Here is a 22,927-nt window from a genome sequence, read left to right as displayed (position 1 = left end):
GTGCCACTCGTCTTCTCCACTGTGGAAAATGAAAATAGCCACCTTTTTCCCCATAGTGCAGATGTTTGTCACTTTGTGGTGTTTGGCTACTGTAAGGCTCATTTAGTGTGGATCAAATGGAAAGTGTGCAGAGTGGTTTTCTGACTCCTGTCCAAGGAAAACCTTGGGTCAGCTGGCATAGAATGTTCTGAGAGCTGGCTCAGCTGAGTCTTCCTAGAGCTGGCAAATGAGCTGCCTGTTCACCATAAGGAGCCTGCAGCAGGCAGGGGTGCATCACTGGGGCACGGTAATACGTGGGTAAGACATCAAGTAGCTGCTGGAGGTATTTGGACTCCCAGCCACTTGGGCAATTCCATCTTGAAGAGTGGGAGGCCAAAATAATACGTGCTCAAAGCATGGAGAGTGACTGCAAAGAGGAAAAGTGAATTGCTCGCTTTGATATCACTCAATGCCTCAAGAGAGCCCCCAGCAGACAAAAAGACAAAGATTATAAACCAGGTTGTATCTGGCTTTGCTTAGGTGGTCACAGTCTTTCTGATGATTTAAGTAAATGTACTGATCTATTTAGGCAGGCACTGAAGCTTTTTTCTGTGAATCCTCCATGTTCTGCTGGCCAAGCTGAGACCCTCACCTTCAGTGGCAGGGTTTTGGTGGCATGGACACTGTCCCCTCAGGGCAGCTTGGTGTGGTAGGAGGAGGTGGCAGAATGAAGGGGTAAAATGAGTGTTGGTCTGCCTCCTTGGGGCAGGTGACCCTTCTCCCAGTGATGTTCTGCAGCACGGCGATGACTGTGCCACTGTGTGTCTGTCAAGACCTTGTGTGCTGTTGGGTTTTATTCCACTGGGTGTGCAGGAGTGCAGTCAAAAAAAGGAAGGACTGGACTTCTCTGAGGAAAAATGTGCTTTAAAAGAGCATAATTTATGTCATTTCGAAGGCAGGAGTTTTTAAACATCTCTGCCTCTCTGTTTCTGTTTTTAAGCATCTTTGCCTCTATGTTCAGAAATCTCAGCTGAAATAGTCGTTTTCCTGAAAGGAATATTAAGCTGTTGGGAAAACATTGAAACAGGTCTAGCAGACTGATCTTATGATGGGTTTTGGTTTTGAGTTGCTTTTAGCTTGGGATGTCCCAATTTTTCTGGTCTCTAAGCACCATCTGCCTCCCTTTCTAAATACCTGCAGTAACCAATTCTAGTTGTCTGAAATCCTAATATAGTTTTTTCCCATCCATGGCATCTTCACAACTTTAAATCTATGTGCTAAGGCAAATTATCTAGTATTGATTTAGCTTCATTATTCAAAGAATAACTTTTATTTTTTAATGAAAGTTTTAATATTTTTCCTAATCTTAGAGGCAGATTTAAGATCACCTTGTTTTACAACCAAAGTTCTTTTGCAGAAATTTAAACCACGGAATTTCCCTGGAACACTTGCAGCTGCTAATGTTAGATTTTACACTTAGAAATCAGTATGTAATAATATATCTCATGATAATCTAGCAGCTGGAGAAGTCCATGAGCACTCAAAGACAAACAGGAGGCCAGACTGTCAGCCGCTCTGATAATTACCACTTCACAGCCCTTTCAGTGAAAGGCTACAAAGTGGGGTTGGTGCAAAAATGCCTTTTAACAGGAGATGCCCAGTACTAGAGAGAAGTTTTCACTAGAAATTACATAGAGGGAAAATATTCACTAGTACACTCCAACTCATGAATTATCATTTAGATGGAAAAAAACAAAATCCCATAAGTGGTGGTCTGAAAACATTTTTGGAATTAAACCACCCCATGTATAGTCTGTAGCATTTTTTTCCATCAAGCTGTTTTAGGCTAGGCTGGCAGCCTCTAGTAACAGGATTCATTTGGCTCTCAGCAAGCTGGCAGGCATCTTACAAGAGGGAAAATTTGGCTGGGCATTCTGTTTCTTTATACCTTTTGGATTCAGCTATGGTAAGCTGAGCTGCCAGAGAGAGGTTTAGATGGTACCCTCCTTATTTAAGGTGTGTGACGGAATGCATTCAAGAGAACTGAGGCAGATGCATATCTTGCTTAGATCTACATTTTAGATTTATCATCTTTGTTGCCTTCTTGAGTAGCAGTGAAAATTAAATGAAGTGGCAGTGCTGAAGCAATGTGCTCTTACTCATCATCTCTATTCACCCACCTTTTCAGCTCATCTCTCTCTTCCCCTTTTTTTCCCTTTTTTTTTTTCTCCTGGTGACACTTCAGCACATGCTGTGAACATATGCCAAAAAGCTCATTCTTAAAAGCTGCCTTCATTCATCTTGAGCTGTTATCAAGAGCTTTGTCTGCTCTGTGGGTAAATTGCACAGCGCTGAATCAATGTCCTCTTGTACTGGAAACCAGACAATTCTGACAAACTCTGTTGCATTCATAGGGAGTGAGTGAAGAGATGGCTTAGCTCATGCAGAATGCAGGGATCAAAACACCTTCTGCCTCTCAACTGAGGCGGTGACACAAACGTGACTGCTGATCCTAAACCAAAAAAAATTAGAAATGTTTGCCTGCTGCAAGTTACTTTGTATGCTTGATAGATATTCCAGCATTACAGATGACAGTTTTTGGAGCATAAGCTCCTATGTGTACTTCATCAAGGTGATTTTCAGATCATGTATTATTTTGGCTCTGCACTTGTTTCAAATTCTCCTTAATGTAATTTTAGCTGTAGCATGAATGTACTTAATACTCTCCTTGACAGGAAACCTCAGATGAATAAACCAGACCTATTGTGTAATTAAAGAGTTTCTTTGGAATTTGGCTGCATTTCAGTTTTTAAAATGTTGTTTAATTTGTTCCAGAAGTAAAGTGAACTTGTTTTTTCAGAACTTGGTCATGATTGCTGGTGGTCGAAGCTATAATAAATTGAATTCCTTCCTAATAAATTTAATTCCTTCCTAATTTAAACACATTATAAATATGTAAACTGAGCTATAGTCTGCAGGCATTGACAGATATTGGCAATACAAAGTGATGGTACCTTTCCAAAGAAAATTGTCTTTTTAATTACACAGCATAACAGAAACTGCTTCTTCCCATTGCAGATACACAAATGTTGGAAACTTGTTTGAGTGACAGGTTCTGCAGTAATTTGAGTACAATAGTTTAGCAGATTTATGTTTAGGGAGAGGAGAGAAGGGGAAAAAATACAGGCTCTGCTAGAAACTACATATATATTCAGCAAGCAAATGAGATACAAGCTTTGAAACAATAAGCTGCTCTATAATGCACAGACAGTCTTTCAGGATACCAAGCATCAGCTCTGAAGTCTCTCTACACATTGATAAAAATGTCTAACTGAATGAAATAAGTTTATTCTGTCTCATGTTAAAGCCCTGTTAAGCTACTGAGAACTGACTGAGCTTCTGACTCAGTCATTGTTCCTGGTTTTTTACAACTCCTCCCATTCAGTTAATTAAAAAACCTGTTCCTGAGCAGGGAACAAAAGCACTTTTTATACAGAATTGGTCTATGTGCATTTTAAAGATTTCTGCCTGGTGAATGCAGTATTTCTTTAGCTTTGTTTACTGCAACACAAGTGGCTGCCAGGGGCAGTGCTGTGGATGTGGCTGCTCTCCTTGGGTGGAGGACACACCGTCCCACGCTTGGGCCAGGGTGTGCTGCCCACGGCATGGGGTCAGAACCTGAAAGGCACAAAAGACTCTCAGTGAGCAAGAAGTCAATGAATGGTGCTCAGGTCAGGCCACAGAGATGAGGATACGCACGTGGGAGTAGCAGGAGGAAAAAGATCTGTCAGCAAAAGAGCAGAAAGCGTAAAGGATGGTCGGTTTGCAACTGAAGAAAGTGTCTTTGCAATGAGGCAGAACTATTAAAAGCTTGAGTTTTGGTGAGTGCTGGCTTTGAAGCTTTTTGCCAAACCAATAAATAAAAGCTGTTACTCAGACAGGCAAAGTTAATGGTTAAGCTCAGTGGTTGCTGCTGTTATTTTAGTGAAAGTTTTGACTTACCAAGAAATAGAAGAATGTGTATGAACTTGTTCAGGAGAGCTGCTCCCACTTTGCAAATTTATTTTTTAAGAGATGGATACCAAATCCAAAAAGTTGTCTGGTGTAAATCCACAACTTGTTTGTGGTTAGGATCCCTGGAATCCATATTGTGGTAAAAATGCACTTCTGCACATCTTAAATCTCTCCCTATAATTGCACTCTCTCAGTTTTTTAAATCAAAGTGAAATTCTAGGATTCAGAACAGGCCTGACACAGAGGCTGGAACTTGCTTGTTTCTAATTTGCAGAGGTTGGCTCTCTTCAGTGCAATCAAATTTTGGTCCCCTAAAATTATTAGCCCTGTTTTCAAACTCATCTGTTTCTCTAAAAATGAAACCTCTTCCACCTGTACTATAACATTTTTCTGTTGCCACAGGTGAACACAGTTTCTCTTTTGAATGCTGTCTGGTTTTTATCTTTCTGTCAGTGCAAAAATTAATTTTCATCTTTTTGAAAAAATTTAGGCACTGGAATTAAAAGAAACTGTTCCATTAGAACTGCACTGAACTCAGGTCCTGAAATATTTATGCCCTCAGAAAATATTCCAGTTTGTTTCATTGACACTTCATTTGCACAGGGAACTGAAATTCACTGTTTAGCAACCAAAATGACAAGGTGAAAAGGTGGATTTTCTGTGAGGAGGCACCTGCTGAGGCAAGGGGAAGGATGTCATTGGGTTTCTGTACTCATTAGGTGCTTGCAGTGCATAATCCCCATGCAGATTATGGACTACAACTGCACTGTTGCTGGTGTGGGCATCAGCCCACAGGAACATATTGTGTTATTGTGTTTTCTCCAAATTATTAATTAAAAATTTGTTCTGAAATAAAAGGAAAAGGGATTTTCTCTGCCAACATTGAGGAGGAAAAGTTACACATTCATAATTTCTTCTGAAATCAGTTTTAATGAGGTGAGTAATCTGTGGTATAAAGGCAAAATATTTGGATGCAGCTGTGATAGAGAAACCCAGCATGCTTGGCTAACCTTTAACAGGTATTCTAGCATAGTCTGTTTGAGCCTGCTTGAAGCTAGTAATATTAATTTCAAATTAATTAATTTGCTTGAAACTAGTAATATTAATTTCAAATGTTGACCAGGAGTTTGTTCTGTTACTCTCATCTCAACTTTCTTCTGCGCTTTAATTAAATGTTAATCTGTTGTAGACAACCCTGTTTGTTTAATGTCTGTATGTCTTGGGATGGGTGTACACTGATGATTTGGGAGGAGATCACCTAGCTAAGACTAGATCCAAAGGCAGATTAGGTCTGTGTTGCTTCTTACTTTTAAAGGTATGTGATGTCTTTCACTCAAATAGAAACATTTATGAGCACAGCAGTATTCTGTTAAGGGTCTTATCTGCCACTCAGTGAAGGGTTTCTTGTTCAGTTTGCATTGACATATCTAAGCTCAGTCTCTGCTCCTTAAGATTGATTTTTAGCCCCAAATCAGCGTTAATGTGTAAGTAAAAGCAATGCATTTACTTAGTAAAGCAAATGTTTCAAAGTATAGTAAGAACTGTAACCATAAATGTTCTCACCTTTGATTGTGCCCCAATTTCTTTTCTGGTAGTTATTGCTAAAGGCTACTAAGTGAGGGATTAAGTTGTCTTTGTCTTCTTATTAAGTTTTCCTCTCTGGTGGCAGGCAGTTCCATTGGATGTTCCCAGAAGGATCCTGGATGCTGCTGCAGTAGGTTGGAGCCATTAGCTTTCAGTGACTATTAAACACTGTCATAACTGAGATCTGCATGGATATTATCCACTCCAGTACCAAGGGGATGATGCTCATACAAGGAAGGATTTTGCCATTGGGCAGCTGCTGTAAAATGTAGTCACCTCAATACTGTTTCATGCAAGCTCTGGGTTGGTTTAGCTGGGCTTTCTGTAACTCTTTCTCTTTGTCTCAATCCTTTTTTGAGCTGTGATCAGGGTAAGTGCTGATACTCACCAGGAGAGCATCCCATCTTCATCTGTATGTCTTTATATTCTTACTCTTCAACAGGAAACTTTCCACAGCTTTTGTTTACAGTAATTAGGAAAGTCAGACAGTGTGGTACTCATCAGAGTCCTCTGCATGGTCAAGTGAGTGTGTGAACTAACACACTGCTTAAGGAACATACTCTTCATGTCTGTTGGAAGCACATGGGAAAGGAAGAAAATTATGCTAATTACAGATTAGATTGATGATAACCCAGTAAGTTAAATCTAGTTAACTTACAGTCCAGACTCTCAAAAACATGTGACCCTGTAAAATGGAACATTTCATTGCAGTAATCTTGTATTTGTGATGGTAATAACTTATGAAACAAAGGTTGGAGGTTAGGCTTGTTTTCCCTGTCTGTCTTTTTACATGATCTGTAACCTAAAATTCCCTCTCTTGCAATATCTATGAGTTAAATCTGCTTTAAGCTATCATCAGTCACCATTTGAACTGATTTTTCTTTGTTATGCTGCCAACAGAATCTTTCTCTTTTTTTTGTTATGCTACTTACGAATCATAAAAGTAAGATAAGACAAAAGAGAATGCTAGGCTGTACCATCCCCTTTGCTTTGCCTGCACAGGATTAGAGGGTTTGATTAGCAAGCATTGCATTGCTGTGTGGGAAACTTGGTTGGATTCCCTTCCTTGATCTCTCAGATGGTGTCTGTGCATATGCACAGGTGATGTGTCAGTGGGCTGATGCTCTGCTTCGACATGTCTCACCAGGTTGTGTGCCTGACTCATTCTTTCTTGTTTGATTGGGTATTTGTGCCACAGACATGACACAGTGAGGAATAAAGGCATTTAAGCCTTCAAAATCTTCATAAGATTTCCAGGAAGTAAAACTATTCATTCTGAAGGGCTCCTTCGCCATGAAATGTTACACAATATCTACTGACTGAATGTGCCTTTGTGCCTTGCCCTCTGCTTTTCAGTGCCATAAGTTTAGCTCCAGTACACTTGATGAATTCTACTGGTGTCATGTTTACTTAGATCTGTCTCTAGTTCATGTTCTGTCTATTTTTTTTAATTCATTCCCAAAATTTCCAGAAGATTGGGTCTAGATTGGGACACACGAGGTCCTCTTCTTCACCCGTCTCCTCAAGAAAAAGTACTGACAGGCAGTTCTTAAAAAACAGAGGGAATATTTCTGTTTCTTACACCTGTTTCAAGGTGATTATGCCTTAAGAATCAATCATAGCATTTCTAGTTTGTATCCCAGTGGTCATCCTTTGGAAGCTGTGCACCAAAGATATACTTGTGTATTTCCTGTTGTATTCTCCACACTTTTATAGTTTCCTGTATGCCTTCAGCAGGCTACAATATGAAAATAAACAAAGAAGTTCTCATGAATAACTTCAAAAAAATATCTCCTCTGCCCCCAAGCCGTTTTTTTCCGTAGCTCTCCGAAGCTATCGGTGTGGCAGACAAGGATGAAACTGTGCTGCTGGGCTATCTTGCTCTTTCTTTGACTGAGGGGTTGAACTTATCATGTCACTGCATCCATGTTAGTTTGCTGCCACATCCCAACCTCAGATGGAATCAGCAGCTCCTTCAATGGAGAGTTCAGAGATAGCAGAGCAGGTGATTCACTTTCCTGTCTTCTCTGTGAGCAGTGAGCCTGCCTGCACTAGTCCATTTGTGGCCTGCTGTCTGCTCCTGCTGTTGAAAACAGCATTCTGTAATTCCATTTACACTTGCAATGCCTCTCTTTGCAGTGGGACTCTGCTGCTGAGTGTGCCTGCACTCTTCTCTCCTCTGGAGAGCTGGGAACAAATGCTTACTGTTGACAAGCTGGAAGATGACAAAAGCGAAGCAAGGCACTTATTTCCCACTCATCATGACTTCTGCATGTCTGCCAAACCCTTTCACCTTGGCTTAGTGATAGGTCCCTGAAAGAGCTTCAGTATTAATTTTACTCTCTGGTCCCAATTAGCCACATGATAGCTCTGTCAAAGATTGTGATGGGCTTTTCTTTCTTTTCTCAGGTCTAGACAGCTACAGCCACTGCTAGGACAACACTGCTTGCAACAACAAAATGCCACATTTTGGTTCTGTGCAAAGACATAATGGCAGTGTCAATTTAAATTTAAAGTTGACTATTTTTCTTTAAATTGCAGTGTTGTGGTTATAGCTTAATCTATTATTTTGGAGTCTTTATTTTGCTATGCTCTCTCTTGACTGGCTGCCTTATCTAAGGACTAGTTAGGGATGAAATAGCTCTACCATATGATCTAGTTGATGGGCTGACAGAGTAGACCATAAACTGAGATTTCCTTCCTTTGTCCCCCCACTAAAATGAATTTATATCTTTATCAGACATTGAGGAGAGTTGTACACACAATCAAATAAAGACTGTACATCAAAAACCAAATCTGCTAAAGTGTACTTTTGGCTTATGCTCTTGAACTCTGCCCAGTTATATCAAAGATCATCATTTGGTGAAGAAAAACAAAGTAATTTGCTATCAGTGTTATTATGCACAGGAATGCTGAAAAATGTAGGCAAGAACTATCTTTTTCCAAAATGATGTTATTCTGGCAGGTAGAGCCATTCCTTTTTGAGTAGCTCTGCAGTTCCTTGAAATACTAAAATGCAGTCAGCAGTCAACAAATAATATGAAACATAAACCTCTGCAGTACTTTTGCTACCCTGCTGTGCTGTCTGTGCATTCTTGAGGAGCAGTGGGCCTTGCACACAGCCTCACAGAGGGCTGTGAGACTTACTAAATAATCAAAGACAGACAATACAGCTCCTGCCTCCTTGGAGAAACATTTAGCAGCAAACACAGCTGAGCAGATGTTTCAGTGACCTTCCATCTTTCCTATTGGTGACATGCATTTATTTTTTTTAAACAGAGTTTATTTTTACAGCTTTTCTTTTTAGTGTATATGCATAAGCATGCTCTCATGCTTTTATATCAATGAAAACTTGACAGTTTGTCCAGCCAGTGAATGCCTGCCATAGATAAAGACTGCCTGGGTCTAGGTACAGTGCAGTCACTGTACAGAATGTTTCTGTTTCAGGAACATTCTGGACTGTTGGAAACTGCTGGACTATTTGAGGGTAAGGGGTAAGTCACTGCAAAAACCAGGGGATCTTACATCACAGAAATAACCTGGATGAGCTGCTAGGTTGGAGTTAGGAACATGTGTAAGCCTGCAAGACTTAAGCAATGGAAGCAGCAGAAGCTTGGACAGAAAGGACTGATTAATGCCCCTGCTCACAGCCATTCCAGGGCCAATCTGGCAAGAAGGAAGATGGACTGATCTTTCTGCTCCTAATGGGTTTTTATAAATGCCTTCATAAACTGGAGAATAAGCACTGTTTTAGGTCCTTCCTTGCCTTTTTATTTTTCCAGACTCATTTCCACCAGTAGTAGATTTACTGTCTTTGCTGTAAGCACCTTCACAGAGAAATAAGAATTCATAATCTACAGAGATAATATATACTAGGATGAAACTGTTTCCAATACTGTGCCTGCCAGAGGCCAGACAGAAAGGTAAAGAGATATAAAGGTTGCAGGAGTTGTTCATTTCTCCCTAGCGTTTGGCTGCAGAGGAATAGCCATACCTGCTCAGTGGAGCATGCAGGTATTACGAATCTTTGATCTTTCTGAACCTTCACTGATTTACTACAGAAACATTTCATTATTCTTTTTGTGCTAGTGAGAGAGAGGGGTGAGCTTCTATAAAAGTATAGTTTTAGCTTTATATTTTCTTTTTTTTCTTTTTTTTTCTTTTTTTTTTTTTTGTTAAATTCCTAATTAACACAAAGTGAAATTGCCCTGTGGTTTGTTCAGGCTTTCTGTCAGTTTTGTCAAGTGTCCCAAGGAAATTGTGGAAATTGTGCCTTTTTTAAAGTGGAAGAAATTTCCACTTTAACATGCAGTCAGGCCATACTTATGTCCATTAAACTTGTGTTTCAGCCATGCTTTGGTCTTTTATGGAGGCTTGAATAGAGACCAGGTAGACACATAGGAAGAAATTGTCTTCTTCCTCCTCATTAGTTAGTTAGTTTAGTTAGTTAGTTAGTTTTACTGACATTTGGTTCAAATTCATATTGTAGGCTCTTCAGCCCTTCTTTCTCTCCTTCCAATAAAGAAAAGTCTGCTTTTTTTCAATGAGGAAATAAATTTTTAAAAGCTGTCTATAGAAAATCTCAAATTATAAACCCATCTTTTTCACGGAAGAGGCATTTTAATGTCTAGCCCTGACAGCTCCCATGCCCAGCATACTTCTTGATTTTGTAACAGCAGAGATTAATGCTGCCCTTCTCTTCTGTGCTTTGGGATCTGTGTGTACTCCTCTGTCGTCAACCTCCTCGTGAACTGCTGCTTATTAGCAGTGAGGGCACAGACGGCTTTGTGTTTGTGAGGCTCAGCTGAAGGACGGGGAGGATGGCACAGATAGCGACACAGACAGCTCTGAGCGTCGCTTTGTACCCAACCAAAGCTCCCAATGATGATTTTCTTTTTTTCTTTTTTTTCTTTTTTCCTTTTTTTTTTTCGCAGGAATGTGTAATTCTGCAGTAAAGAGCAGACTCTGCTCCCAGTTGCACACAGCCTAAAGCGTTTGTTCTGTGTTGAGGAATTTGGGACCTTTTTTGTAGAACTCTGGGTTGCAAGGAGTAATTGGCCTTGTCTTGCCACCAGATTCACTGTTGTTAAATATATAACAGTCATAGAAAAATAGTATTATTATGCTTCCAAACAGAGTAACTAGAGAACCTAGAATTAAAGGCCACTGTCTCATTCAAAGGGCAGGATGAGTATTGTTCATATCATGTATTACTATTCAGTATTTTGTTTTCCTTCCTTGTTCATGTGAATTCATGCTTTGTTACTGTGGCCAACTCAGTTCCCACTCTGAAGTGAGAATTCTCAATTTCTTTCTGAACTAGTAAAATTTTATTACTGCAGTTTCAAAAAACTGCTTAGCTTCCATGCAATATCATATTCACCTCGGTTCTGTGCATAAGCATGGAGTATCAAATCAGAAGTAACTCCACTGAGTTTCGATCTGTCTGAGATGACCTAAACTTGCTGTAGTTTCAGCTTGGGATTTTTTTGTCATTAAAAACTCTAATCACAGCTTGCCTCAAGTGGTAGCCGCAGCCAGGAATGCTGCAAATCAGACCCCTGGATCCCAAACTGGGCAATCAGTTAGGGCTGCTTCCCAATGGCTGTGTCAGTAGTCAAAGAGGATAACAATCGAAAATAAACACAGCCTTAGGTCAGCCCATGGTGAAGGAACACTGTGTGACATCTGTTAAATTTAAGAGCATGCTGCTCTTAGTGACTATCTGAAGTACATCTACTGGCTCTGTGCTTTAGAGTAGTGGTTTTTCTGTGCTGTCAGATGCTCCCTGGTGCAGCTCATAGTCCCTGCTACTACACGATGCCCTGACACGTCCTGACTCCATGCACAAGGGCACCTGACTTCACTCATCTTCCCCACTCCTCATTTTCTTTTAGAGGAAAGTGGGGTGCCTGTGAGGGAAAGGACCTGTTCAGCCAGGGAATGCATCTTCCTCTTGGTTAGGCTGTGGCTGAAAGGGAAATTCTTAAGACAGGATTTTCATGGTTTGTGTCAGTCTGGGGATTGAAAAGCACAGCTCTCTCTTCGTCTCCATGTGCGTGCTTTGGCATCAGTCACAATGCACTTCTCAGCACCAGTTAACTGAGCAGCTTCCTGCTAATTTTTCAGATTCCCTTAGCCCAAAGGTGTTGGCTGCCTGACCCCTCTATTGCTTTGCACCTAAAAGGGCTCAAAGCAGACAGGCTGAAAAATTCAGCTTTAGTATGCTGGCATGGTTCTATTGAGTATATGAAGCATTTTCCAAATGCTTGTCTGCTGTCAGGTTTCCTGTGGCTACCCATACTGTCTGCCAGGTATAGCTTTATCACTCCTACAGTTTGTAGTCTTAATCCCAGAGGTACTTTAAAGTTTGTGGAAAAAGAATTTGTGAAAATTTCTCCAGATAAGAGGGTATGTTGTCTACAATGAAAGTTTACCATCAGTAAGCAATTAAACAATTTTAGAGGGAAGAAAACCTCTGGGGCTGCTAAGCCCAAAACCTCTTCTCTGCACTGGCACTCATCCTTCAGCCATGAGTTCCTCTGAGAGCTGGGAAGGAGATTCTGGGTAGTATTGCTAACTGTGCATTAACTCCAACCTGCTTACACTGCTGTTGCTTACTCCTGTCTAAGGTGGAATGCTGCATGACCTGTGGTCTGACCCAGAGAAGCCATTCCTGCTGTGGTACACTATAGAAAGAGCTTCCTCAAGTCAGACTAAAAGTCCTGTGGCTTCTACCCCTGTGCTGGTCTCCAAAGTACATGAATTGCCTTGGTTGAATGTCACATCATAGCATGTCCTGAAGCAGATACAAAGCTGGGAAACTCAACTGATTTTAGGAAGTGTAATGAAGATTATTAAAACATTTGAAAAATAGTCCTGCAGTGAGAAATACCAGCATCTGTAGTTACCCTGCTGATAATACTTCAAAGTTACCATGATCACTTTAGAAAGACAAAACATATGGAAGGGTATAAAAGGAAGTCCTCTGCCTTGCAAGCTGATTTTCAGGGTTACAATCACAGAGCTTTTAACATACTGATTAAAAGGGTGTGCCCCTGGCAGCAGTTACAGCTGGGGATGGGCAGCAGTGCTGAGCCTCTTGCTCTGGCACCTCTCCTGAGGGGTGGGTGGGTGGGTGAGTGGGTACACGTGTGTGCACACACCTGGCAGGGGCAGGACAGCTCTCTCTCATGGGCGCCAGGGCTCGCTGAGTTTGCGTTGTCTTCTGCTGTTGTGTGGCCTGAAATAGTTCAGTGTGGGTGAGTTCTCCCAGCGTGTCACAGAGGTCTCAAGCCTGATGGGATGTAAAGGGGCAGCAGGGCGCTGAGCACAAGAATGCTGAAGGAGTGAGAAAATATTTCTGTAGGTGGCTGACATCCTCATGTACTGGATGTATTTTAATGAAGTTCAGCGCTATTTGGGAACAATAATCCAGTGCATGCATTGCAGATTTTAAAATGTGATTTACAGGAGCTGCACCAGACATAGATTTTATTCAACCTTTTTCTCATTTTCTAAAGTTGTTTTTTACATCAAGTCTTGCTGAGACCAGCCTTTAACTTAGTAATAGTTACCATTTCTAAATTTGGAAAGATCACTCCAGTGATTTTAAGCTTAAGTCATGCAAACAGTGAACTGTCTAAACTTTTCTTATCTCTGTATTTATAAAATAAAATTTTAAAACTTGTGTTCATAGTGCACACAGGTGATTGATGTGCCTGGCTGTCCCTGGCAGGTCTGCCTGGGGTGGCTCCCTCCATGTTAGTTCTTGCCTTTTACAAGAGATAGAAAATAGACAAAGTTTTCATGCTGGAGGGAGGTAAAGTTAGCAAGAAACACTTCTTTCTCGTGCTCTTCTGAAGGCAGACACCTTCAAAAGAGTTTTAAATGTCTGTGGTTTAATATCTTATGTTAGCTAAAGTTCTCAAAGGGTTCAGTTTATCATTAAGGAAAGTTAGATGCTGTTCCATTCTTAGGGAAGCCCAGGGGTAAAAGGGCTTAGGTTTAGCCTGCTGTTTGATGACACTAAAAACAAACCCAAATTCCTTATGTTTATTGTTTTGGGGTTTTGTAGGTGTGGTTTCTTTCTGTAAAACTTTTAATATTAAAGGCCCAAAAGTGCTATCTGTACAGATACTATGACACTGAATTAAGTACACAAATGCAAATGCCTCCATAATTATTTACTATTTCTAGACAGCATGTGATAAACCAATCTTTTTTAATTTCACTTTGGCTGCCACATGTTCTTTTCATTCCAAGGCAGTGAAAGTGGGTGTCTTTCATGGCAGGTTCAGAAGACTCTACAATCTTTCGTCTTCTTGTTTGGTTGCTAATAACTGGAAAAATTGACCGAGCAAAATGGTGAAGAAGTTGAGCCAGCAGTTGCCACAGTGACAGTTGTCCAATATAAATATCTTACAATTCTTCTGTTTATCATCTGTTTTCAGGGCAGTTTAAGCTGCTGGAACAAGACCGAGATATTAAGGAGCCAGTGCAGTATTTTAACAGTGTGGAGGAGGTGGCTAAAGCATTTCCTGAACGAGTTTACGTCATGGAGGAAATAACATTCAACGTTAAGGTAGTCCCTGAATAAATATTTGTCCCTGTCTAAATGATTAACTGTTGCAACCTTTATATACATGGCAAGTGAGCAGCGGCGCTGAGTGGGAAGTGTGATTTTTGAGACAAACGAGCCTTTAGTGTTCCACATTCGGTGATGGTGCTCTTTGGGATCATTTCTGCAGTCTTAAATCAACATGTCCTCTAAGGGCTCTCCTGCCCTATGGCACTTTGGGGAGCAATCCTGATGATCCATTCAATAATTCATCTAATTAGGATGCTCCTGCCAGATTTTAAACAAATGTTGTTTGTTGCCCCCTTCCTCCTCCCCCTCCAGCAGTCTGAATTTCATTCTCTGCTAAGCAGCAGCTGCTCAAATCCCTCTCCAGAAAGCCTCTTTCTCAGAGAGCATGCAGGGTGAAATGATGAGGTTGCTTGTCTCAAAATTACTGCAGCTAAATACCATTGTGAATAAAATAACAAAAACCAAAAAAAAAAAAACCAAAAAAAACCCCAAACAAACAAAAAAAAAAAAAACAAACCAAAACCCCAAAAACAAACCATGCCAAAATAAAAAGACACAGTTGTTCTCTGTGTACATGTGTGTGTTTGTTTGTGCACAGCTCTTGGGCTCATGAAAGGGTCACTGATCCCATGAGAGGGTTTGCTATCACCAAACATGCTGCAGTGCAGGGCCACGAAACAGTGAAATCACAGCTTGTTCTTCTTTGTCCTACCTACACATGTGACACTGCACAAGGTAGGTCAGCTCTGCTGTGAGAGCAGAGTGGTCTCCAGGCTTATCTGGTTGGTTTGAGCAGCAGCACCATCTCAGACTGGTAGAAGAGCATCCTAGAGCTGGTGTGCAGTGGTGGAGATCCACATCATATACCCTGCAGGGGAAACTGGCTAATACTGGTGGTGCAAAACCAGCCTGGAATTTCCTGGTTCTTTGTGTATCAGGTTGGGTTTTGTTTAACAACCTTTTAATGGCTTTTTCCTTTTTCTTGCACTGCTACAGCTGGGAGACACCAGCTAGTTCACAGTTTTTATAGGTGTAAGTGGAAGAGCTCATCAGTTAATTTACTCAGTGACTAAGACTCACACCTTGCAAGACAGTAGGTTGTTTTCATTTGTGCTCTGCATTAACCTGAGCCTGTAAAACAGAGGCTTTCATTAATGAAGGCTAGGTGAGAAAGTTGGAACACTTCTGTAAATTTAGGCAAGGGAGCAAGAAAATTTTATCTCTGCTCAGAAAAAATCCTTGTGACTGCTAGCCTTATCCAGAGCTGTGCTGTTATTTCTCTTTTGATCAATGACCAAACCAAGAGAATGGCACAATAGAATGTGCAGCTTTGATTTTCTAGTGCAAAAAAGTATTTGTCTACAGGCCTCTTTAGACCTAAAATGCCATATCTTGAGTTTACCATGAGTGGTTTTAAAACTCTTTTTCATATGTGGCAAACTGAGAAATAAGCAAAACTTTCTGTTAGATATGAAATCCATTTTTAAAGGTTTTATAGTGATACTCCTTAATGTAAATAACAGTAGTAATAATCCAGGTTTAACCTAGTTACACAGTTATCTTGGCAGTATTCCTCTTGGCAGTTTTTCCAGTTTCATAGAAGTCTATTCCAAGGTTATCATCTTCCAAAAAATAAATGAACTTAGCAGGATTTATTAAAGTGTTTAATAACCCTTTACATGCAAGAGAATTATGTACGCTAAAATTTTAATATGGGAGAGATTTTGTCAAGCTGATTAGAGCAAAGGGAGGAATACTAAGTACAGCTGATTCCTGTCCAATGTAGCATGCCTGTTTAAATTCAGAAGAGAGTATCAGAAGGCAGCTAATCCAATAGAAAAAGAAAAAAAAAGTGCCCAAAATATCTGATGAAGCACTTAGGATGAGAAGGATCTCTAAAGTCTGGGAATTATTTCTTATTCCAAACACTCAACTCTTCAGTGGATGATTTTTGAAGAAGGAGCTTGTAGAGTTCCAAGGTGACCAGACAGTCACTGTGTTCTTTTGTCTGTGCTTGTTGAGGTGTGCCTGCATGTGCCAGTACACCATGGTTATGATTCCACTTGGTGTGAACCTTGCTCCTGAGTGTAAATCCTTGGCAGTTCCAGCAGGATTTCACAGCTACCGCTGCCATTCTCCAAACTGCCTTCTCACTGAGATGGGCTGCGAGATCATTTCCAAGGGGCTTACTTTATTTTTGCTTCCTGTAATAGTCGTTGAAGGGAAAAATCAGCCACCTTATCCTGGCAAAGCAGGGGAGATGGTTCTCCCTTCCTTCCCTGTGGTTTTGCAGATGGACAGGTTCTCTGGGCAGTGCCCTGATGCAGGGGGTTGAGGACCTGATGGGTGTTTGAAGAACAGCTGTAATACATGCAAGCAAGTACCACTAGGAGGGAAAGGTGGTATCTTTTCAGAGACTAGCAAACAAAAATTTTGGGTTAAATAAAACTTTTGTAATGGCTAAAAGTACTTAGTAACTTTTTTGGCCATATGTACTGCACTGGATACCCACTTGGTCATTTCGAGTGGTAGCAGCATCTACAGGCACAGTAATTTAGAGTGTTCTGGGGATAAGTGAGTTTCATTCAGTCAATAGTTTAATCTCTTCCTGACCAAAAAATAGAGGCATTCTGTCATTTCTTCACTGACCAGATAGGTGAGAACCTTTTTTGTATTAGTATTCAGTGCATAATTGAAGAAGATTTTGTTTATGTTACAGAATTATGCTACAAATACATGATTTTTTTTTCTATTGCTAGGAACAAAATACTAAAAATGTTGAGCTACCCCAGGACCCTGTCTTTTGCTGAAGCAACAGCAGTAGATGTCTGCTTTCAACTGCTCTGGTCTCATACATGTGGCAGTATGTATACAAACACCCAGGAAGCTATTTGCACCAGATCTTAAAAACAAGACAAGGAACAAACACACCCCCCCACCCAAATAATACTGAAGGCAATTCACAAAAAGTTCCCTTAAAAAAGCAGCAGTATTGTCTGATAGACTGCACAGTAGACAAACTAGGAGTTCCTTCACTCTAAAAGGCAGCTCACTTAGTGTGGCAGGACCCTTCAGATCTTCCAGAATAACATTTTTCTTCTGAAGACATCACTTGGTCTCCCTGGAGAGTCTGTGAAGCTGTTTGCAGACACTTTCTAGAATGGACAAATGGGTTAGAGAATTAGCCTTATAATGATTCTTTTCTTACCTATCAAAGATATTGTATGACTGATGTGAACTTTTGATACCTGATTTGTTCATATTTTTTAATGTAATCTTCTTTTCACAGTGATTTAACTGTGTTGGCCCATACAATGTGCATTTTGGCGGAAAAAAATCTGTAGTGAAAACTTCGCCCTTTTTTTTTGGTTTCGTTTTTTTTTTGGCAGATGGTAATGCAGTACAGTGGAGCAAAATTGATTTCCTGATTATAATTCTGGTGCCTCTGATAAACTCACCCTGAGTTGCCATAAAGCACATATATAGGAGGCTGTAACTTACAGTGACATTCTTAAGTGCTGCAGTAGTGACTTTCTTGAAATGAGGTGCTGTGTAGATTTTGGCTCCAGAGTTTCAGGCAATTCATAATACTTCACCTCAAGAATTAGTGCTTTAGTGGCCTTGTGGCTTGATGCCAGCCTTACAAAGCAGCAAGAGTCAGCTCCAAGCAGTTTGGGTTTTTTCTTTTTCCCCTTTGCCCCCGGTACACACAGGCTCAACACCTCGGTGTCTTGCGTTGGCATTGCAGTCCTGTGGCTGCCTCTTTTCCTCCTGGAAAAAGGTTGGGTGGCTTGAGTAAGAGAAGCACTGGAAGCAGAGCTGCTGCTGCTGTGTGCCTACATTGAGGTACCTGCTCCAAAAGAAGCCTGGATGGCAAGTGCCACTGCCTCGGTGGATCCTGACGTCCCACATAAAGAGACACTCCATGTTACAGCTCTGCTGTGTTATCTGCCACATTTTGGGTCAGTTTTAGATCACTGATTTATTTGAGACATTCCTTAAAGAGCACTGAAGCCAGCTGTCAATGTAGTAATTAGGCAAAGTCCCTCTTATCCCAGAGGGAAATGCATGAAGACTTTTACTTGCTGATCCTCTCTTGGGAAACAGACATTTGTAAAAGAAAGATGGGATACTGTCTCACTGAATTGAGCCAACTTCCTTGGAAATGTTTGCTCTTTTTTTTTTTTCCTGCTAACAGCTCTCCTGAAGACACTATTTTACATTTTAAAAATCTTTTCCAATTTTTGTGACCTGTAAAAAAAAATATATATATATCTAATATATATGATCTATTAAATATATGTGTAGTGCTACAATTGGTCCCTTGGCTCTAATAATAAAAACCATATGCTGTAGCTATGAATCAGAGACTTCACAGTTACAAAGAGCTCTAACAATTAAAAAAAAATCCTAATTGTATTTTTAAAGTGAATGCAATGCTTGTGTTACTCTAATAAAGTCTAGTAGCTATACCTATCTATATAAAGCCACAAATAATTTTTATACAGGTGTTCTTATATGTCCAATTAAAGACTTCTGCTCCAAAGTATAACAAATTAGAATAATTGGAGTCCAAGACAGCATATTGACTCAGGTGTTACCAAAATCTATTATTGCTAGTTAGCCTTTCCTTAAGAAAAAGGAAGATTATACCTGAGCTTTTCCAAAAAACAGTTTCCTAAGTAATCATTCCTTGCTTTTCTGATGCCTGTCTTCTGCAGGACTTTGCAATGGCTTTTCAATGTTACTGGAATTGCACGAGTCTTAAAATATAAAATATTATAGTGACTTAGACCACTGCAGTTTTGCAGTGTGTTTGGCAAGGTGTCTGTATGCCTGTAAACTTTCTGGTTAGCATCCTGGCATCAGCAGTGAACATAGTATGGATTAACAGCTGGCAGTGGGAAGGGAGAAGGCAAGTACAACAGGGAGGAAGTTCTGGATCTGTGGGTCTTGTGCATTCATTTTTCAGCTTGAATATCTACTCCTGATTCCTAGATGGCATTGGGAATGTAGTGTGGCAAGCACTGCATCTTTCACAAAGCTGGGGTCACTGGTTATTCTCACCTGATACCAATGAAAACTGGACGAGAGGAGCAGAAGAGGGGCGAGTGCAAAGGAAAACTGCAGGAGTTCTTACAGTGCACGAAACATTGTTAAAATGTATAAAGCCCTCCTTGGATGTGTGATGCAGCTGAATGAAAGCCTCTTGGGTGTTTTCTGCCTTCTGTAGTGGTTACCTCTTTTCCAGAACTATTATGAGACTTTAGGAGTTTACCACAAAAATGTATGATTATTTCTGAACTAATCTGTGATCTGGACCACCTTAACTGTGCCATTGTGCACTGCTGTCTTGAGTCCATCATTTACCAGGGATATGCACACATTCACCAGCTGGGACCTGCCACTAGCAGGTCCAAGTGTCTGAAACAGTGTAGGGCTCTGCTACACCCCAGCAGCAGCTGCATTGCAGGAAGCAGAGGGGGCCCAGAGAATGGTCTCAGCAGGGTTGTGAAGATGCAGATCCTGCTGGGTCAGTGCTGAAAGCTTAGAGGGTAGAGGGAGATAAGGCTGATGTGCAACTACCCCTTCTGCCTTCTAGGAATAATTTATGATATGCACTTTCATGTTGTCTATAAGTGTACTATTTGGCATGGAACCATAGAATCATTTAGGTCAGAAAAGACCTTTGAGATCATTAAGTCCATCCATTACCCCAGCACTGTCAAGTCCACCAGTAAACTATGTCCCCAAGTGCCACGTCTTCACATCTTATAAATGCTTCCAGGAATGGTAACACAACCACTTTCCTGGGAAGCCTGTTCCAGTGAATGACAACCCTTTTGGTAAAAAAAAAAATTTCCGGATATCCAATCTAAACCCCCCCGGTGCAACTTGGGGCTGTTTCCTCCTGTCCCATCTGTTCTTAGGAAATGCTCTGCATGACTAATTCCTGGGCTTCTGGAGGCCCTGTGAAGCTCACCAAAGGCAGTGTAAAACCAAGCTAGAGTCCATGGCTCTTTGTTGATTTGTCTGTAAGTTTTGTGGCTGTTGATAAAGTGAAATGTTTGAACAAGACAGAGCAAGTCTGATTTTCATATGTCATTGCTAGAAAGACAAAGTAAGGATCATTTAGCCTAATGATCCTTAGCCTTTGTAATCTTGAGAACAAAAGCTGAGCAGTATCTGTGCACTGTTATGTTCTTTGAGAGAGATATGTATTTTATATATGGTATATCTTTGTTGCCAATATGCTGGAACACATATTTACCTACCATTTACCTACCAATTTTAAAGTATAAGCAGCCCAGTGGGATGTATCAGCAATCTTAACATCACCATAAGTAGAATTTAGTAGATAAATTTCTGAGGTCTTAGACTTTAATTTCATGATTTCAGTTTTTATTATAATTTTGAGCAGCAACCAACACCTTCTATTTTTGTTTAGAAGAAAGAATGCAGAACAGTATTTTTCTCAGTGTGCTAAACTAGAACTATGGCATCATCTTTCTTTTCATAGAATATCATAGAATATACTGAGTTGGAAGGGGCCCGTGAGGAAAATAAAATCCAACTCCTTGCCTTGCACAGGACACCCCAAGAATTGCACCATGTGCCTGAGAGCACTGTCCAAATGCTCCTTGAACTTTTGTCAGGTTTGGTGCTGTGACCACATCCCTGGGGAGCCTGTTCCTATGCCCAACCACCCTCTGGGTGAAAAGCCTTTTCCTGATATCCAACCTAAACCTCCCCTGACACAACTTCAGGCCTTGAGTTCCTGTCACACAGAGAAGAAATCAGTGTCTGCCCCTACTCTTCCCCTCATGAGGAAGTTGAAACTACAGTGAGGTCTCCTCTCAGTCTCCTCTTCTCCAGGCTGAACAGACCAAGTGACCTCAGCTGTTCCTCATATGGCTTCCCCTCAATGCCCTTCACCATCCTCTTTTGGATGCTCTCTAAGAGCTTAATGTCTTTTTTACATTGTGGCACCCAAAACTGCCCCCAGCACTCAAGGTGAGGCTGCCCCAGAGCAGAGCAGAGCAGGACAATTCCCTCCCTTGCCTGCTGGCAGTGCTGTGCCTGATGCACCCCAGAACACAGTTGTCTCTCCTGGCTGCCAGGGCACTGCTGACTCATGTTCAACTTGCCATCATCCCAGGTCTCTTTCTACTCTGCTGCTCTCCTGTATCTCATTCCCCCATCAGATTGAGGGTTAAATTCAGCCTTATTTCACCTGCAATGATCCTGTGACTGTATTTTTTTAACAATGAAAAATATGTTTTCCAATGTTTTTAATTGAAAATAATTTTGTCTTTAAACGTGTCAGTTGGCTCTAAAAGCCCATTTGCTATTTGGCTGGTTGAAGTGGATGGCATCAATAAGTAGCTGCTCCACAAGACCCTCATTGTAAAGCTCAGCCATTTAGTTACCTCTGTGGTTTCACATCTGACCCACCGTTTCCTCCTGCAGTGGCTTGTTTGTTTGTGAATCATCAGAGAACTGTAAGCTGTCTAAGGAGGAGCTCCCACAGCTGCAGGTTGTGACACCTGCCTTGCTCCAGACAGTGTCCCACAAGTAGTGAGGAAAAGCTGTGATGGTGCAGCATCAAGTGAAAAATCCAACAGTGTAGCTGGCATTGTCAAAGCAGCCATTTGCAGGGACTTGGTGATTCTAGAAACCAATATTCCTAGAGAAAACACCCTCTCAGAAAGAAAAGGGGGAGATTGCATGGTACAGGCACAGAGCCCTGTGTGTCCTCAGCCCTTATCAGCCCCTCAAAGGCAGGGCTGTGTGGCTGCAGCTCCAATGCAGCGCTCTGTGGCAGTGTCAGGAGAAACCAGCAATGGACGTCACATGGCCCTTATCAGCAAAAGAGCTTCCAGTGCTTTCATTTCATGTCATGGTGTTTCAAATGCTGCCAGGCCACTGGTGCAAACTGTGAGTGAGTATTACGTACCATAAACCCTTGTGGTTTCCTGGATTAGACCAATTAGTGTTTGTTTAGATAATTCAGGGTTTGAATGACTTCCTCTCCGGAAGCCCCGAGCCTGAAGTGCTAAGGCGGCGCACCTCGCCTGAGCTGCCTGTGCAACTGCAATTCTGGCTTGCAGAAAATAATCACAGCTCTGCAAATATGGAGGGATTGCAGGTCATGTCTTAGAAGAGGAAGCATTATTCACTGCACTTGTCAGTTATTGACTTACTGGAATTACAGCTTTGATTTCATGCAGTTGTGTGATGATACCAGGGTTTGAAGCCTGGAGTTTGAACTTCACTCAAGTCCATGAAGTCTTTAGGGGTTTTGGAGGCGAGGAAGGGATATACAATTTTAGCATATGTTTTCATTGGCAATTTCTTTAGTATGTTCAATTTCTCAAATAAAATAGTTGATAACAGACCAGTAGTGTTTATCTGGTACACTTTCATTTATGAGTAGGGATCTGCTGCTACCAAAGAATTGGGTGGGTTCTGTTAGGTCCCTGAAAAGGGCTTTTCACAGTAAACCACTCAAATATGAAGCAGAGCAATCTTGTCTATAAAGAGTTATTTCAGTCGTAAGGAAATAACTTCAGAAGCAAATGAGCCTTGGACATCTGTTTTGTTGGGGGTTTTTTCCTGGTACAATTTCCATACTAGAAACGCTCACACATGGCTGTGCATATGTTGTTTAATCTCTTAAATTGCAATTATGATCAAAAAATGAGGAAGGAAGTCTATGACTAGGAGAGCAAAGCAGGGTGGGGAGTTAGTCATATGGGA

At 41.0% G+C, this 22,927-nt stretch overlaps 1 protein-coding gene across 1 annotated transcript in view; it reads left to right on the top strand.

Annotated features, from left to right (window-relative positions):
- The window catches only part of GAREM1 (GRB2 associated regulator of MAPK1 subtype 1), a 102,036-nt gene that overhangs the window by 63,331 nt on the left and 15,778 nt on the right, over positions 1-22,927 (top strand). Inside the window, exon 3 of the mRNA XM_066562778.1 lies at positions 14,031-14,161. Within this exon, the coding sequence (XP_066418875.1) occupies positions 14,031-14,161 (131 nt within the window). The remainder of the gene's footprint in view (positions 1-14,030; positions 14,162-22,927) is intronic.

The sequence above is a fragment of the Molothrus aeneus genome, chromosome 1, assembly GCF_037042795.1.
Source record: "Molothrus aeneus isolate 106 chromosome 1, BPBGC_Maene_1.0, whole genome shotgun sequence".
NCBI classification, from domain to species: domain Eukaryota; kingdom Metazoa; phylum Chordata; class Aves; order Passeriformes; family Icteridae; genus Molothrus; species Molothrus aeneus.
This window is presented reverse-complemented; position numbering and strand designations above follow the sequence as displayed.